The sequence below is a fragment of the Nelumbo nucifera genome, chromosome 2 (assembly GCF_055504915.1).
Source record: "Nelumbo nucifera cultivar China Antique chromosome 2, China Antique-T2T, whole genome shotgun sequence".
Taxonomy (NCBI): Eukaryota; Viridiplantae; Streptophyta; class Magnoliopsida; order Proteales; family Nelumbonaceae; genus Nelumbo; species Nelumbo nucifera.
In genome coordinates, this window is record NC_142650.1 from 35,099,871 (window position 1) to 35,117,750 (window position 17,880).

The 17,880-nt window shown below is 34.0% G+C and overlaps 2 protein-coding genes and 1 pseudogene across 3 annotated transcripts; all 3 read left to right on the forward strand.

The window, feature by feature from the left end:
* The first annotated feature begins 610 nt into the window (after nt 1-610).
* On the forward strand, nt 611-6,972 carry LOC104612309 (GPI-anchored protein LLG1-like). Its single transcript, XM_010279695.3, has 3 exons — nt 611-814; nt 933-989; nt 2,720-6,972. Exons 1-3 carry the CDS (start codon nt 739-741, stop codon nt 2,962-2,964), a joined length of 378 nt encoding a protein of 125 aa, XP_010277997.1. The 5' UTR covers nt 611-738; the 3' UTR covers nt 2,965-6,972.
* A 3,499-nt stretch (nt 6,973-10,471) lies between these two features.
* LOC104612311 (Rubredoxin-like superfamily protein) lies at nt 10,472-15,010 on the forward strand. 2 transcript variants are annotated; one of them, XM_010279697.3, is made up of 2 exons: nt 10,472-11,305; nt 13,923-15,010. In XM_010279697.3, the coding sequence occupies exon 1, from the start codon at nt 10,689-10,691 to the stop codon at nt 11,277-11,279; it is 591 nt and encodes a 196-aa protein (XP_010277999.1). In that variant the 5' UTR covers nt 10,472-10,688; the 3' UTR covers nt 11,280-11,305; nt 13,923-15,010. The 2 variants fall into 2 exon arrangements, with proteins under 2 accessions (XP_010277999.1, XP_010277998.1); XM_010279696.3 differs by having other exon boundaries at nt 10,473-11,311.
* On the forward strand, nt 13,927-16,968 carry LOC148802094 (putative dynamin-related protein 4A pseudogene; annotated as a pseudogene).
* The last annotated feature ends 912 nt before the right edge of the window (nt 16,969-17,880 follow it).

Below are 17,880 nucleotides of genomic sequence, written 5' to 3' on the forward strand. Positions count from 1 at the left end.
CAAGTGACAAATCCAGCTAGCATAAATCACCATACTCTCTTTCATATCAAATAAAAAAAAAAAAAAGAGAAAGGGATTTTTATTATTCAGTCCACCCCTAGGTGGAGTTAGGATTTCCTAGGGGTGGATTGAATCCTGCCCGTGGATTGATGTTAAATTTATGGGCAGGATGTGGTTTATAGGGGGCTATTAATAGATAAGGAAGGGGCTGTAAAAAAAATTCTGAGGGCTATTGCAATTCAAAAATCCCCAAAAGAGAAAATTAGCCGGGGAGCAAATAATCTCTCCACAATTAAGATCCCATTCGTTTTTTGGAAAGTTATTTATTCAGGTAAAATAAGTATTTTCTATGAAATATTTATCCAGATAAGTGTATTTACTCATATTCTTTTATTTTTCAGGTGGATAAATAAGACAATAACCATTTTAACCAAAAAAAACATTATTAAAAGAAATAATTTTATCTCATCCAAGTATTAATCCCTAAATATGCCTTGCCGTTTGATAATCTACTGAGTCCCTAAATAACACCTCCATAGGCTTTGATTCCAATCCAACGGCTCCTGTAAAGGCCCAAAGTCCAGCCGACAATAACAAGACTCTTTATTTCGGGTCTTCTCTAGTCAAGCTTTTTTCTGCAAAGCACAAGCTCCATTCAAGCTGCTTTAATTTCACTCGTCCTCTCGTTCTCTGCTCAAAAAGACATCGAAAAGTTGATCTCTTACAAACAAACCGAACATGTCGAATCGCAGCTTGTTTGCAGTTCTCTTCTTCCTACTGGCGACCACCTTGGCTGCTTCCAGTTTCATTTCAGGTGGGTAATGGGTTATCCCAGATAGATAGATATAGAGCTCAATTCATCAGTCTTCTTTCTTCCATTTCAAATCAAGTGTTTGGCCTCTGATACTGTTGGGATTTTATTAACACTCCAGATGATGTCTTTGAATTTCGTGGATTTACGAATCGGAACCTTCTCCAGGCGAAAACGCGTTAGTTTCTTTCTTTCCTCCTCGTCATCTTAATTCTAAGTGTATTATGTTGAATCCACATGATAATAAAATCTGAAGTGGGATCAATTAATTAATTAGTTCTTGTTCTGGTAGATTTTGAGATCGAATCATGTATTGGTGTTCTTCGGCATGAAATATTTTTCTTATAATTTTTATTATTTGGATAAGTATTGGTTTCTAATAAAAAATAAAAAAAGGTCATTTACTATAACATCTCATATAGTTTCATAAATTTACTTTAACTCATCTTAGAAGTTAAAAATTGTTTAAAATTCACCATAACTTTTTAGCATTTCTCTTAAATTTAACATAACTTTTCAAAACATCCAAAGAACCCATCTGCTAGAGCGTCCTTAGTGTATATTAACAGAAATTGCATAAATACATTTTTAATACCAAATTGCCCTTGAATAGCAAATCATCCTTATTAAATATATTTTTATGACTACTGCCTGAAATTTCCTTGGTGTTGCCTCTCTTGGGGACTGCAAAGAATAAAGGTCTTCAGCGCCACCTTGAAAATTGTTTGCGTGACCATGCTTTGGACTCGGTATCTTACTCTTAAACATGTAGAAATCAGTCTAGTTGAAGCTCAAAGCCCTTGATGTTGGCTCTCGGAACGACTGGACCGAGTAGATCTCAATAGAAGTGAGGTTGGATATTCTTGAACTGAACGATTTACTCCTGACTGAAGTTGCGAGCTCCACTGCTGAATTTGTTGTCTAGATCGTATTTGGATGATAAAATAACAAAATTAGTCCTTCAAAAATGGGTCTAATATAACAAAGGATAAAATGATAATCTATTAACACCAATTAATCTGTTTAACATCAAGTCACTGACATGAGTTTCGCTGGATGTTTTGAAAAGTTATAGTGAGTTAAAGAGAAATGATGAAAAGTCATAGTGAATTTTAGATAATTTCCCTTTATTTAAACACCCCTTATAGTTTGCAACATATTTACTTAATCAACTTTTCACTAAGAAGTATTTATTTTATTAACTGGAAATAGTAATATGATCACCTAAACTGAGTGGAAACTTACCCTTAAGGTCCTAACACTTCTTCGTATGCAAAACAAAATTGACCAAATAGAACTAAATACAATGGTTATTCATGTCTTATTAGGAGGCAGAAATGATATTTTCATTTTTATTTTCTTTTAACTAAATTTATCTAATTAATGAAATGAGGATTAAGTGAATTGATTGCAAATTATAGGAGGTATTTTAGTGAAACACAAACAATAGAGTAGATTTTAGTAAACTCATGGAACTATGGAGGTGTTTTAGTAAATGAACATAAAAATGTTCTTGGAACTGTGTGTGTATATTTCCAAAACTGAAAACGAAGGTTAAAAAACATGTTTTTATCTAATAATTTATGTTTCATAAATTATAGAATATGCATCTGAACTCCAAAATTTGTTTGTATTAAAAAAACATCATTTTGATGGTTCCAAAAGTATAAAATGGGTTTTTAAAACAAAACCAATTGCCTTTGCTTCTCAGAAAAAAACACAGCTCAAGAACATATTTTATTAATTGCTCAAGAACATATTTATTTATTTTTACTGAGATATGGTGGTCTCACAAACAAATGAAAACAATAATACTCATGTTGTACAACACCCCTTAATATTTTAGTTTTGTTTTCAAACATCTGAAATCCATATCTAACTGTTTTATTTTTTCCTATTGATCTGCAGCTTGCCCCATCAATTTTGAGGTCCAGAACTACACCATTATCACCAGTCAGTGCAAAGGGCTCAAATACCCACCCAAGCTTTGCTGTGGAGCCTTGAAGAAATTTGCTTGCCCCTTCGCAAAGGAGTTGAATGACCTCACCAATGACTGTGCCTCCACCATGTCCAGCTACATCAACCTCTACGGGAAATACCCACCTGGCTTATTTTCTAGTGAGTGTCGGGAAGGGAAGGCAGGACTAAAATGAAGGGATGAGAGATCCATCCTATGGACGCCCAAAGATTGCGGAATAAGGGGCGAATTTCAAAAAATCTATCTCTCCCTTCAACTGGGATCGTATTCCCTATTTAGAAATTCATATTTTCAATGATCAATCTTGAACCATAAACTGAACCAGATCTGAACCAAAAGGAGTGGGAGAGGATTATACCTGATACGGAGAAATACTATCTCCTAATGGAGGTGTTCACGCCCAAGGAAGGATCCAGAATCTGCTCCCACTGAAGATGGCGCAGTGAAGGATGGAGCAGAATCAACAATGTTCTTCAAAAGAACTTGACCCTTCGCAAGAATCAACTGGACGGTTTGTGAGTACAGCTCCAATCAATCTTTTCCCAAAAGATTGAGATCAAGATCAAATCTTGATTGCTCCCAAGAACTGGAGATCGAACTGAAGGAATGGCAATGGCAGGAAGGTGGTGGCAGGAGAGAATTCGCAGTATGCAAGAAATCTCTCAATCTCTCTTTCTTCAAAGAGAAGAATGCTATTGATCATTATGTAAAAGGCTGCCGCCCCCTTCCCCTTTTATAATCTCAAAGGGATCAGCTCCTAATCAGATTAGGAGTTGCTAATCCAAATCATATTTGGGTTAGAAGTCCCTTAGTGATAAGGGATAATCATTATCTTGTCTGCAGATCAGATCAGCTATCTCTTAATCTAATTAGGAGGTTTCCAGATCTAAATCTCATTTAGATCTTGGACTCTCTGAGTGGATAGGGTCTAAGCCCAATCCTTTTAGCTGACCCACTTCAGAATTCGCCCCCTTTAAATGACTAATCAAATCAGCCCAGTTCGAAATGGGCTTAAGGCCCATTTAAGGTTATGTACTCAAAAAGCCTTCCAAACTGCTGCCCAGTTGGGCTTCCTTGTATGGCGTGGGACCCAAGCATTGATCTACACATCAGCCACATGGGTTCAGCCCAGCCTTTGTCACAAGGCCTGGCCGAATGCACTGCTGAAGACAGTGTACCCCCTAAAACCCATCAAATGGGCTCTATGGGCCCAACACTTACACTAAGTGGTCCTTGGGCCAAGCCATCTTGTAACACCCAGGGACTGTGGGCAGATGCAAGATTAGCCCATCAGGTGTTATCCTTAATGGTCTTACACTTAACCTCTCAGCCCATAATGATCATACACTGCCCGACAAGAGAGGACCTCTCCCTCGGCTGCAAGGAACAGTGTTGCACTCTCCACTTATATGGATCCCGGGAATTAATACCTTCTTGCAAACATTTTGGAAACCATAATATATATACTTTTATATCTTATATAAAATATATTTTGCAAAACAAGTCTCAACGGTTGAAATCGGTTGCCGACAGTCTTGGTTTCCATCAATGAGAGTGCATCCCTGATCATTACCTTTGTCCGACAAAGGGGCTGATCCTAACACTATGATCACCCACTCAGATGAATTCTCGGACTGTCCCAACATACCCAGGTTTTGACCCCCGCTAAGGATCTCACTGATTGGTACATCAAAGATAGCCCAATCCGACACCTAGTGCAGTATCATAATCGAGTCTAGGGGTCAGGTGTAACTTTCCAGTTTTGCCCATCAATCTCCAAGGTCCAGGGCAATACTGGAAATCTGGTCCAGTTCAAAGATTCAATTAATCCTACACTGTATGTGCCTAGGGTCTCACTCTAGCAGCTGAGACAGGCCACCCCAACCGACTTGGTGGCACCACAGTGTCAGCCTTGTCAGGATAGGTCTCCCCAGACCGACCCACTGTGTAATACCCTTAAGTGTCCAGTTTAAGGGTATTACACAGAAACATACCAAGGGAACATGAATCAAATATGTATCTTTATTTATTTACAATAAACTCATAAAATACATCATTCTGATTGAAACTAAGGGCATACAAAACTATCTAACATGAAATGTGGAAAGAACTAAGGCTATATAATGAACAACGGAGTAATTAATAAGTTTGTCGATTCAGTGTAGTCCAATTAGGAGTAATTAACAAGTTTCCTGCCGGTGCTGGCACATCCATAATACTCTCATGTATTGCACCTAATAAAAAAAACATATAAGGTTGTTTTTGGTTGCAGTACAAATTTATTTGCACTTTGTTTCCTGAACTGTTTTCTCTAAGATCTAATTTCCAGAAATTGCTTTCACAAATTCATTCATAGTGACTAAATTCAAGGCTCATAAATAAGAAAAACAGATTTTAATAGTTTATGTGAAGTGTAAAGGATACACTTGGACAATGTTGGCATTGTCCCCAAAAGTTTTTGAGTTGAATTGTTCTTCTACATTTTTGAGTAGTGCTGGTTATGCCAATTCAATTTTATCAATTTGTGAGGATAGGAGTTAAAACATAGTGGAGTTGTTTAACATGTAGTACTATTGCGTTTTATTAGGGGTAAAAGATTTAAACCTACCCTACCCTGAGATTTCACCTAAAAACTGAAATTAAAATTCCATGATTTTTTAAAATGGACTTAGACTTCCCTGTCAAGTGACATCATCATGGAAAAACCTCCCATCTGTTAACTTTCTGTCTATATCTGTTAGCATGTAACATCTTGTGTGGTTTAAAATCAATTTTGGGATTTTTATACTGCACTCCACCTCAGAATTCTGATTTGAACTGCAGATCTATAACAATTCAAAATTATAAACAGTTCCACCTATAACATTCATATCAGCCCATGAATTGGCATCAATTCCAAGAAGCTGGCACCTACCTCCAACTGTATGTTGGAGCTAGGATTTCTGAGGTGGAGTGTAATCTAAAATCCTCAATCTTGCCCTCTATTACCTTTTTGCTTAATTCGTTATGTCTAGACAAAAATCTTCCTTGACTGAGAAAAAGGCAACCTTAAAAAGATATAGGTCATTAGAACTTGTACTCATGGTTTTGTCTAGAACATATATGTAATAATAAAATTATATATATTAATATATCATATAGTTAATATATTATAATATAATATGATATTATTATATTATATTATATTATATTATATATATGGGTCAGGCCATGGGCTGGGCCATGCCAGCACGCAGACCACGGGTGGCACGGCCTGCTCGGTCATGTCGTATCGTGCCAGCCCATGGGCCTGAAACCTTAGGCCCGGCACGACCCATACAATCGTGTTGTGCCTGATATGTCCTGCATTTTGTCATGCCAAACCGTGCTGAGTGGGCTAAAAATCGTGTTGGACTGCGGGTAGCATGGTTTGTTTTACAACTCTAGGAAGAACCAAATAACATACCAATTAAACCGCCCCTCAGTTGGCATTGAGACTATTATCTAAGGCCCCATTTGGGAGGACTTCTGCATTTTGGTTGAGTTGCTATAAAAATAAAATAAATAAATAAAACATTGGTTGAGAATATGAGTTTTAAATAAACTACTCATGGTAGCTTTAAGTGGGAGTCACTCAAAAAGTTGATGTAGGCTTTCCAAATTTTCGCCATACAAAATTTATTAGCTTTCCTGCCTAGCTATAAGAGCTTTAGATCTGAATTCCGTGAAATTTCATGAATCATGATTGAATTCTTTTCAATACTTAACTGAACTCATCTCAGCCTTAGCCCTAGCTATCTAGGGCCGACTACATGAATCATTTCCTGCCATTATACTTATTATTAATCGGATGCAAATTGAAAAATCCAAATCTGATTACATAAACATCTCATCCAATATGTGATTATAGAATCGAGTTGTAAAGTTTCAAGTATCAATGACAAGCTTACTTGCTTGGCTAGATTCTTCTTTTTGTAATGTCTTATCTTCTTGGTATATTTTTTTTTGTTCATTTATCAAAGAAATATAAGGTTTAAATAGAAGTAATTGAATGAGCTGAAAAATAATAGTTCAATCTACAATTTAAACATCAAGATTAAATAGGGACTATATTCAAAATTGAGCTCAAAAGAAAATTTCACAATCTTATTCATATTTTTTATAGTAGTGTAAATATAGGATTATAAATATGTTCTATTTTTTCTATAATTTTTTTTGTATTTTTGTATGTAAAAATAATTATGATATGTCACACTTACTTTTGTTGAATATGATAATTATATAATATTATACATGATCCTAAATGTTTTTTTGAAAAATTTATGTATTTTTCATTTTTGTATCTTTATATTTTATTAATTTGTATTATTTATTTATGGTATTAAATGTTAATGCATTTGACCCAAAAGTATTGCCAAATAGTAAAATAATTTCATTTTTGGTCAATTATAAATTATGTATTTCATTTTCCTTATCAATAAAAATAATTCTTGTTGCACTTATCTTTTTTAATTTGATTAACAAAAATATCATAAATGTGTATATTTTTTTCTACATTTTTGTAATTTTCTATATTTATTTATATTTTAAAAATTCTATCGATAATGGTTTTGTTTTGAGTCAATTTTAAAATATGTGTTTATATTGTTAAAAATATTGACATAGATCTAATTAGTAGCATTTATTAGTGAAAAATAACTTAAATATAGGATTTAATAAGTGAAAATGGGAATTAATACTTTAAGTATAAGACTTAATGAGAGGGGATTAAATGAGGTGGAAAGTAATAATTTAAGTTACATTTTCAACACTTACAATTAAGATGCACTAAATAGACATTTTAGTAGCCACTAAAGCTGTAATAAAATGACTTTTATACCATTTCTTAAACAAAGAAATATAGGGTAATTTTGGTCCAAAAAATTCCACTCTTAATCCACACTTTTATATATAGTATAAATAAATTAATGGTGAGAAAGCATGACTATAAAAATTGTGTAATATGCATACATGTGTATGTACAAATACATATTTTATCAATAAATAGTGTATAATTATATTTTTTATATAATATATGTATTATTTTATATTTGATTTATATTTTTAACTTCAATTCTTTATATCTATTTATAAAAAAAAATAAAATTTGCAATTTGAGGGCAAAAGGGTTTTTTTTTTTTTTTGCAAAGATAGCAGGCAAGAAACCAATGGCACCTTGGGACGTATAGATCTCGAAAAATTACCTAAAATCAAAAAAAGAACACATTATTCAAACATTGTAGTGCAAAGTTATGGCCTCTGAAAGTTTGCACATACATTTTATGTGCAACACACGACCTAGTGATAGGATTGGATAGGTCAATGGTTGAACCGTCTGGGTCAAATGGCTTTGACTGATCAGGGAGTTTCAATAGAACCAAAGGAATCAAGGTTGGTTGACAGTTTGAACTATTCAACCAACCCGCTAGGTCAATAGCCAGTTGAAAACATTGATATACCCAAATTGAATTAAATATCATTTATTTAAATACTTATTCAATTAATTAATTAATTAAAATAATCTTTTAGATAGGGCTACATGTCACACTTTCAAACAACATCCCTCTCTATAAAAATGAGTATTTGTCTCATCTTTTTTCTATCATCAAAATCAAGATCAGTTATCTCATTTGAAGTTCTTGTAATGGAGAAAGGTGTGACAGGAAAAGAGCTTGTGGAATGGGTGGATCATGTGGGGGTGGTAGCTACAGAAAGCCAAAAAATGCATGAAGAAGGAGGAGAATTCATTATTAAAAAGTTGGAGTTTCTCAAGAATGGAAACAACAAGATGAAGAATGGCATTGATGAGCTCAAGAATAGCATTGATGAGTTAAAAATGAAGTGAAGAATGGCATTAATGAACAGAACAAAAGCATCGATGAGACAAAGAATGAACAGAAGAAAATTTTGATGATTGTTACTGCAACTTCCATTGTTACTGCAATTGCTTCAAGTGCTATAGCTGTAGTTGCTTAGACATTTGGGGGCTAATCTTTCACACAATTCTTCAAAATTTTGGAGTCTAATCTTTCAAAAATCTTTTAGAGTTAAATTGTCTCAAAATTATGGGGGTTAATCTTGTAACAATAATTCATCAACAAAATATTTAATTTTGGAAGCATCGTTGTGTGACTTCACGGAGGTTAATATCTGAGTACAATGGTTAAAACACCTAACCCAACTTTTGCTTAACAATGGGTGAAGCCATTGTTAAGCAAGGGGCTAATGTAAGATAATGAATTTATCACATCTTTGTGCAGAAAGGTGCATGGAAAGACACGTCTTAACCAAATGGTCTTTAGGCGACTAAGATCTTAATGCAAAACTCATATCATCTTTTGGTTGTTAGGTCTGTCAGAAAATCTTTCAAAAAAGACTTACCAAATGACACTTAAGATAATAGTAAATTTAGTAATAAGTATAGTAATTATTAACAACAATTGCTAATTTCTATCAATTAGCATTAATATTAACTTCATGTTACCATTAATTTGATTTTTGTTAATGTTCTATTAATTAACATTAATAGCAACCATTTTTAATAGTAAATTAAATGATGTTAATTAAGTTAGTAGTAAATTTAATTTCCAATAAATAACATTAATTATTAATAGAAAACTAGCAATAATTATTAAATTTAATTAACAATAATTTGATAAAAATTATTTGGGTTAATTAATGAACTAATTAAATTAAAAGTAAAATAATAAAATTGATGGTAAATGTTTATTGTATTTAATAAATTAGTTCTAAGTTAATTAAGTCAGTTTTACTTAATTTGCTTACTTTGTTTGATTAGTTTATTTAATTCATTCACTTAATTTACTTAATTATTTTTTTGTTAAAATTAATTTGCATTTTGCATGCCCCATCCTTGACCCCCACCCCCACCCCCCAATTCATATACCCTACCCCGTCCCCGCCTCATACCCCAGTGGCACTAAACATCTGAACATCATCCTCGTCCCTGTGGGGAATGGAGATCCCTAAATTTGCCTCATTCCATCCTGGTCATTCTTCCTTATAAATTTATTTATTTTTTTTAAAACCTATTTAAAATAATATTATATTATATTAAAACTATATTATACACACTTTTAGTTGGAACAAATTTGGGACGGGAATTGGGGCATGATAGACAATTATGAAATACCATCCCCCCTTTATCCCCTGTTATCAGATCTTTGGATTTTTTCAAATCTGCCCGATACCTGATTAGCGATCAAAAAACCCGCCCCGATTAGGAATCATCATGAGTCACTGTCCACACGAAGTAACAAAACCTGTTCCAACTTGATCCACTCCACATTATACGATAGACTGGGATCCATTATAAGATTGAGATCCGCCTATCTGAGATGTGTGGTAGTGGATCTGAACTCGTCAGTCGTCCTGTCGTTCACACCCACCCGAACCCGGCGCCCCCACATAGCGCGATCCATAGTACATCCCAGTCGTGTATTGAAAACATCTCTCAGTGAGTGACAGATACCGAAGATGTTTTCAATGCACGCTGAGATGTGCATGTCGGGCGCCTGTGAAGCGCGCTATGTGGGACGCAAATGTGAACTCCACCCAGAGTCGTTTGATTTCAGCACCAATAGGATTCAGAAACCTCGGTCCACACCTTTTTCTCTCTTCGCTGTCGCCTGTCGGATAAGGCAGGCAGTAGGCATAACACCCACCTTGTATTTATCCGACCCCATTTCAGAATTCAGAGGTATATGCTTTACGTGGATCCTCTGTGCTCTCCCAGTCCCTCATTCCAACTTCTCTTCAGGACAAGCTAAACAAGAACTTAGTTAACTCCATTGCAATTTCATTTTCTGCAATCTGCATAGAGGGAAAATACAGTGAGAGAGGAACAGTGCAAAGCCACCCATGGCGTTTGCAACTGCAAGACCCACTTTCTCTTTCCACCTCCGCACTTCACATGCTCAACCACAAAAACCCCATCTCGCCGTTCTCTCTCTTCAACCCTCCAAAACCCCAATTCAGTCCCTCCAAAGATCCCCACGACTGCAACTCGCTTCAAAGTCCATCGATGTCTCCAAAGAAGACAAGCCCATCTCGGAAGAACCCGCGTCGGCATCAGCTCCCACTGATTCTCCCCCTCCCGAAGAAGAGAAATTTGATAAGCGACGGCTAGAAGAGCGGTTCGCTGTATTGAACACCGGGATTTATGAGTGTCGGTCTTGCGGGTACCGGTACGACGAAGCAGTTGGTGATCCGTCTTACCCAATACCTCCGGGACTGCCATTCGATAGAATGCCAGATGACTGGAGGTGCCCAACTTGTGGAGCGGCGAAATCGTTCTTTGAGAGCAAGAGTGTGGAGATTGCTGGGTTTGCACAAAATCAGCAGTTTGGGCTTGGTGGGAACGCGCTCACTTCTGGGCAGAAGACACTGCTCATCTACGGCAGTTTGTTCTTTTTCTTTGTACTCTTCCTATCTGGGTATTTTCTGCAATAATCCTAATTGAAAAGGGGGAAAAAGAGGTACAGGTTGGTTCCTTTATAACCCTTTTCAATTTGTTCTTTCTCTATTTCATTGTTTGTAGAGTTCTGATTAGAAATATTTTTGTAAAGAGTTTTGTTCAAGAATATTTTGATGCTTCTCTGAGTCTCTGTAACTTTTGGGTGAATTGCTACTCAGTAATAGTCTAAACAATGAAAGAATTTGTTACCATACTGTGGGGACATTGGCATATTTAGGGATCAAGTAGAACTGTTAGGAAATCCAGGTTGCTTTGTTACTGGTCAATATACAGGTGTAACAAGTGGGGGGAGGGTGTTCTCCATGGATTGTTTTTTCTTGTTGCGAGTTATCATCTGGTTTGGAAATAAATTGGTTCTTAAAACAAAAATATAGAAAACATGTTCTTGGTTGTGTAATGTGTTTATTGTTTCTAAAACTGAAATCATGTTACGTATTCTTGAATTTCTAGTTTGAAAAACATCTGCTCATTTAAAGGATTTCGCCTTTATGTATGGTTTTGTTTTTCAAAATAAAAAACAAGTGTTCGATTATGATGCTTGAAAGACATGATACTGGAAAAACTTATAACCAATCAACCGACATCATAAAAATGGAAACCAATCAAGTGGGTTTTCATCATAATCACAGAGGGGTTTGATTGGTTAAAGCCTTTCCGGTATCATGTCTTTCTGGCATCATAGATTTTTCCTAAAAACAATTGCCACATCAGCAAAGACTATGATTATTGCTGATGTGGCAATTGCTTTTGTTTTGATTTTTGAAAAACAAAATCATAGATTTTCACAAAAACTCCCTTAATGATAATGTTATTATGTTTCATAAATCATGTAATTTCTGGTTAAAAACCATCAGTTTGATGGTTTAAAAAACATGAATGGTTTTTAAAGCAAACCAACTTTTTTTTCCCAACTATGGTATTAAGTCAATCTTTGCCAGAATTTTTGCCCTGGCCTTCTTCCTGGTTAATATAAGATGTATAATAACCAAGGAGCCAAGGATGTTTAGATAAATCATAAGCAAACCATCAATAGGTGTGCCAACCTCCTTAATAATAACAAAATGGGGGAAGTTCTTTATATGGCTCCCCCACATTTAGGTTTGAGATTGACTTGATCTATAGGTGCCACGGTCATGTTCTCCTGTCTCAGTAAATATGGAGATGACAGTATTTGTTCTGGTGTTATGTTAGTGCTAGTCTATGAATAATCAGTGGCTTTCACTATCTGATTATTCCTATTAATCATTCATGTTTAAGGGGCTTGAATTCACTTTGGTCTGTTGCTGATAAAAAGGGGAAAAACAGTTTCCCTTCAAGGCCATGGGATGGTGATAGCTGCTCAATGTTATCCTCCAAAGAAACTTACACCCTTAAATGAGGCATTTTCTTTATTTGGTTGAAAGATCAAAGTGCACCATGGTAAAAAGTGGAGGATTCAAAAGTATAATCAGATCATCTACCTCCAAATTCCCTACTTATTGCAAGAAACAAGCCTTTATCCCCTAGTTTTGGTGTTAATTTTGGTTAAGTTTGGCCTTATGGATGTGGATTAAAATTGTGATATTTATCAAAGTTCACAGAAACATAGTAAGGGGTATAGAAATTGTAGGAACATTATGGAAGCATTAGAATCTAAGATGAAAGTTTAGGAGATGATAGGATATGAACCTCTACATGGTTAGCTTATTATAACCAATTCAACCATTCAAATGCAGGAATTATAACAAATTACATGCACAACCTTAGAATACGTAAGGCTATAAAGTTTCAATTCTTAAATTGTACATAAACGAATGGTTCGTATCCTTTTTGGTTAAGTGTGTGATGCAGTATAAAAAGTAAATCATAAAGTATGGAAAACCAGAAATATACAACTTGAAGATTATACTATCGCATAAAAAAAATCAATTTTCCATGCATTTAGAAGCAATAGCGTTTCCAATATGAATATGACCCTGCATTACAATATTGTTCAGCAATTTCTTTCTATCAAAAAACCCATGTATGGGTCAAGAAATGATCTAGACTTTAGCATAAGGCTCTTCCCACTTCTACTGTCTTCTAGAAAGGCTTTACTTGAGCTCTCTTGCACATACCAATGATAAATTCAATTACTCTTCCCTTTCATTTCTTGTGAAATTTTAAACTTCATAAAAACTTTCTCCTCATTGACATACATGATCATTGTCTTCTACAGAAATCCTAAATAAATTCCATTATAATGATATACCTGATCTAGAACTCCAGGAAAGATAGATATCTACATTTCCAGCACTCTGCCTCCAATATACTCTTATAGTCTTATACTGATTGATATTAATATTTTCTGGCATATCTCTGGTTCCTCCATCCATGAACTTTTACCTAAAAGTTATCTAGCCCTTTTGAAAGTATGGCAGCTACCTCCCTTATATTTCCCTCATAAAAGCTCAAATCTTTTGCAAAAACCTGCTAAAGAGGTTATGTCCACTTTTGTAATTCCTTCATCTGTCTCTCCTCTATTTGCCCCCATCAAAGCTAAACAGTTATTTTATTTATTTATTTTTCTGATCACTCTCAATAGTTCTTTATTAATGACAGTGAAGAACATATGATCTTCTTTTCTCCTTGGTTTTCAGAATAATGTGCTTGTGGAAGGATCAAGAGTTTGTGAACTTAGGTAACTTGCTTCCTTTCAAATTGCTGACTGATTGAAAACATTTACGAGGAACTTATATGGGACAAGGTTTGGTAAAAGGTTTCTCTTTTTATCCCTATTATCCTCTTTCAAGGAACTCTACTTTCTGGCTTTCTGTAAAGCTCTGCCTTTATCATTATCATCAAAGAACTTCAGAATGTGAGCAAAGCTAGAAGGTAGTGTAAATATGAAAAAAAAGTTACATGGAAAATGGTATTTCTAGACTGCTAAAAGCCTGTATGTCATCCATCTAGTAACTTTAAATTTGAAGAGAACTGGATCTGGTTAGATACTGATAAAAAATAAAGATCTGGTTAGATCAATGTGAATACCTTGTAATTCAGAATTTATCATGAAATGTAGTCTGAGATGTATTAGATAACTGTGAATACATTGCTTTGATTGCACCAATTAAGTTCATATAAGTTGAGATTTCAATGGCTTATATGAAGCACAACAAACCACAATTCAACTTCAACAACAACCTGAGTACATTTTTTTGGTAAAGAATCTGAGTACTTTTTAGAACCTATTTGTTAGGACAATGACTCTGTAAAAAGTGTAGATCTTGTTTAAGGATTTTAAACACTGATTTGTGATGCTTCATTGAAGAATAAGAAACCATGTGTGACTCTCTTTCTGATACAAGGCAAGTATTATCCAGAGCTGGGCTTGGTAAGATTTTTTTCCTTTTTGATAATAAATCTTCTTACTCTCTTAGTCTTACTCCTTCCCTCTCAAACAATGTAGGGTTTGTTCCATCTGTTTTATAGAAGATAAATACTTGGTGTGGGTGGCTTGGTCCAGCATCTGTGTCATTTGCATCACCATTTCGTTGGTTTTTATATCAGCCAATACATGGGTGAGTATGGATCCATATTGGGCAATACAAATGATTTTCTTTTAAATTTGATAATTGAAAGTAAAACTAGATTGAGCAAAATCAGAAACACAAGCAAATGGTTCCAACCTGCTCGGAGGACTATGCCACCAAACTAATCCATCTTTAAAAGTTTTAGCCTTCTGAGATACAGTGTGAGCACTAACCGTTAATTTCCTGTTCTTACGTATAAACTTGACTGACTCAAAATCAGCAACTAACTGCAGAATCTTGTCTATCCAAACCAAAAAAGACCAAGCAATACCATTTAAATTCCTATTACACCCATCTATAAGAACTTTAGGCTCAGTTTGGAAGGAGTACAAATGCAAATTTGTAGAGTGTAAAACTCTTATGTTTTGTATTATTTTTTTTCTATTTGTACTTGTATTATTTACAAACTGAGCCTTAGAGTCTGACACAATCACAACTGAAAGCCATTTTTGAGTTCTAGCAAAATAAAGAGCTCCCCAAACTGCTGCACATTCCGCTTCTATGGGTTCAGAAATCTTTTCTAGTCTTCCTCCTGCAGCCATCACAAATTTAAGATTATGAGAAAAGGCACAGAACCCAAAAGTTGCAAAAAGGAAATATCTGGTTAAAAGTTAAAAGAACTCTATTTACAATCGGAGAATCCAGTTACAAGAATTATCATTTCGAGCCTGCCACAGAAAATACTACAACTTTTTGAAATCTGAAGTGCTAAGCTCCGTATTGGTGATTTGGTGATAAACAAAGCCAACTCTTTTAAGTCCTGGAACGAGAACTAGCGACTTGGCGAGAATTGAAGCTCGAGTGTCCAGTGAAAGGACAAAACAAAAATACATGACAAACACTCTCATTTTCGGCTTCCAAAAAGATGCGTGTTTAGAATACTCTGAAGGCTGCACAAATATATTAACCAACAAATTATAATTCCATGATACCGAATTATTATATAATAAAATTGGATAGTTCATGTCAGTATGTTTTTTTTTAGGGAAGTTATTTATCTATTTTCTTTATTTTTGTATTTTTTATTTTTTGTTTTAAATATATAAAAAAGTAATCATTGTCTATTTTGATTGAATCAATAAACCTATATACCATTAGAGAGAGAAAGACATTTGGATTTTCTAAGGTTTCTTATTTTAATGCAAGATTGTTATTACATTTAAAAGAGAGAGAGAGGGAATAGTAATAATATAAATCAAATAATATAGGGAGAATAGCAGATAAGGGCAATTTTTTGCCCTTAATATCAATAAAAATAATATTTTTATATTATAATTAAAATGGAAATGGGATAGCTTTTTTGAAAAAATATCAATAAAGGGCATTGAACAGTGTTGCTCGTCTTCCTCCTCTACATCCGAATGCCAAGCAAGACAGAGTGATAGTATGAGAACTGAGATGCACTACCTAACCCAAAAACCATCCACCCTAAGGCTCTCATTTCTCTGGTTTTCATGGTGCCAGCAACTCATTCCATTAAAGATAAAATGTTCAAGATTGGTTTAGGAAATGTTAAGGAGGAAGATGACCAATTCAAGGTTGCTGCTCTTTCTCATCTTACAATGACCGAATACGACCACTCTTCAATGTCGTTGTCGGAGATCAATCCTCCAGCAAGTCTAGTCTCTTGTAGGCACCAACCTCCCTCGAGGCCGGGGCATTTGCACTCGTTTTCCTCTAATAATTCCTCTTCAGAACCACTAGGCACCCAACCTTGAGAATTTGCTTGGAGTATCTTCATTGTGAGGTGGCCACCAATGAAATGAAGCCCATCTTTCGAAAGCCATTAACTACGCTATCGATGAGATTGTCCGCAACAGTAAGGGCATCTTCCATACTCCTCACACTCTTGTAGTGAAAAAGAGGGGTGTTCCCGATCTCACCATGGTTGATTTGCCCAATATTATGAGGGTTTTCATTCATGGCCAGCCCAAGAATATCTATGAGCAGATTTCCAACATTATAATGGAATATATAAATCCGAAAGAGAGCATAATTCTCAATGTCTTATGGCTACCGTTGATTTTACGAGGTCTGAATCTATTAGGTGTCTCAACGTGTCGATAAAACCAGCGAGAGGAGGAAGACAACCAACAGTCAAAAAAATCATTAATTTAAAAATACACTAAACTTTTACTTAAAACTAATAAATAATTTTTAATTAATTAATAATTTTTATGAGTAGAGAACTTTATTATGCATAATGAACTCATTAAAAATGATTTAAAATGTAGAATCCATTTTATTAATAGTATTTTATTGCAGAAATTACTAAATAATAATAAAAAACACCAACATTTAATTAAAAATTAGGAAAATTCTAAAAAACCTAAACATAAATAAAATACCGAAAATAATTTAAAATATTGAAAAATAATAGTATTTTAGATTAATTAGGGTATTTAATTAAAAATGATTAAAAAGAAAACTTAATAGTATTTTTTTATTAAAACATACAAAAAATTATTAAAAACATACCAAAGCCAGAAATTATTGAAAAATATTGAAAATAAACAATATTTTTATTAATTATGGTATTTATTTAGTTATTTAATTTATTTTTATTGAAATCAAGTGCAAATTAATTTTGTAGTGACTAATATGAAAAAATAAATGCTGAAAATACTGAAGATTATTGAAAAATACTCATATGCAAAAATTACCAATAGTAATGAAAAATACCAAAAATTAATTAAAAATCTGGGAATTCTGAAAACCCTAAAACTTAATTAAAATACTAAAAATAATTAAAAATTAAAATTAATTGTTTTTTATTGCAAACATTACTGAACTATAATGAAAAAAGTGATGTATTTATTAATTATTTAACAGAATTTTTAATCATTAACAGTAATTATTTTTAAATTATAATTAATAGTAATTCTAGTTTAAGCTATAAATAGCAAAAAATTACATTTATTTACCAAAAAACTACATTTATTTACCAAAAAATTACATTTAATTACCAGAAAATAATATTTAATTAGTTTTACCAATATTTCTGAAAATATGATAATTTCCAGAG

Coding starts and splice junctions, on each gene's coding strand:
- LOC104612309 (XM_010279695.3), top strand. CDS start 739: ATGTCGAATCGCAGCTTGTTTGCAGTTCTCTTCTTCCTACTGGCGACC. Junction 815..932: donor TGCTTCCAGTTTCATTTCAG/GTGGGTAATGGG, acceptor TTAACACTCCAG/ATGATGTCTTTGAATTTCGT. Junction 990..2,719: donor CCTTCTCCAGGCGAAAACGC/GTTAGTTTCTTT, acceptor ATTGATCTGCAG/CTTGCCCCATCAATTTTGAG.
- LOC104612311 (XM_010279697.3), top strand. CDS start 10,689: ATGGCGTTTGCAACTGCAAGACCCACTTTCTCTTTCCACCTCCGCACT.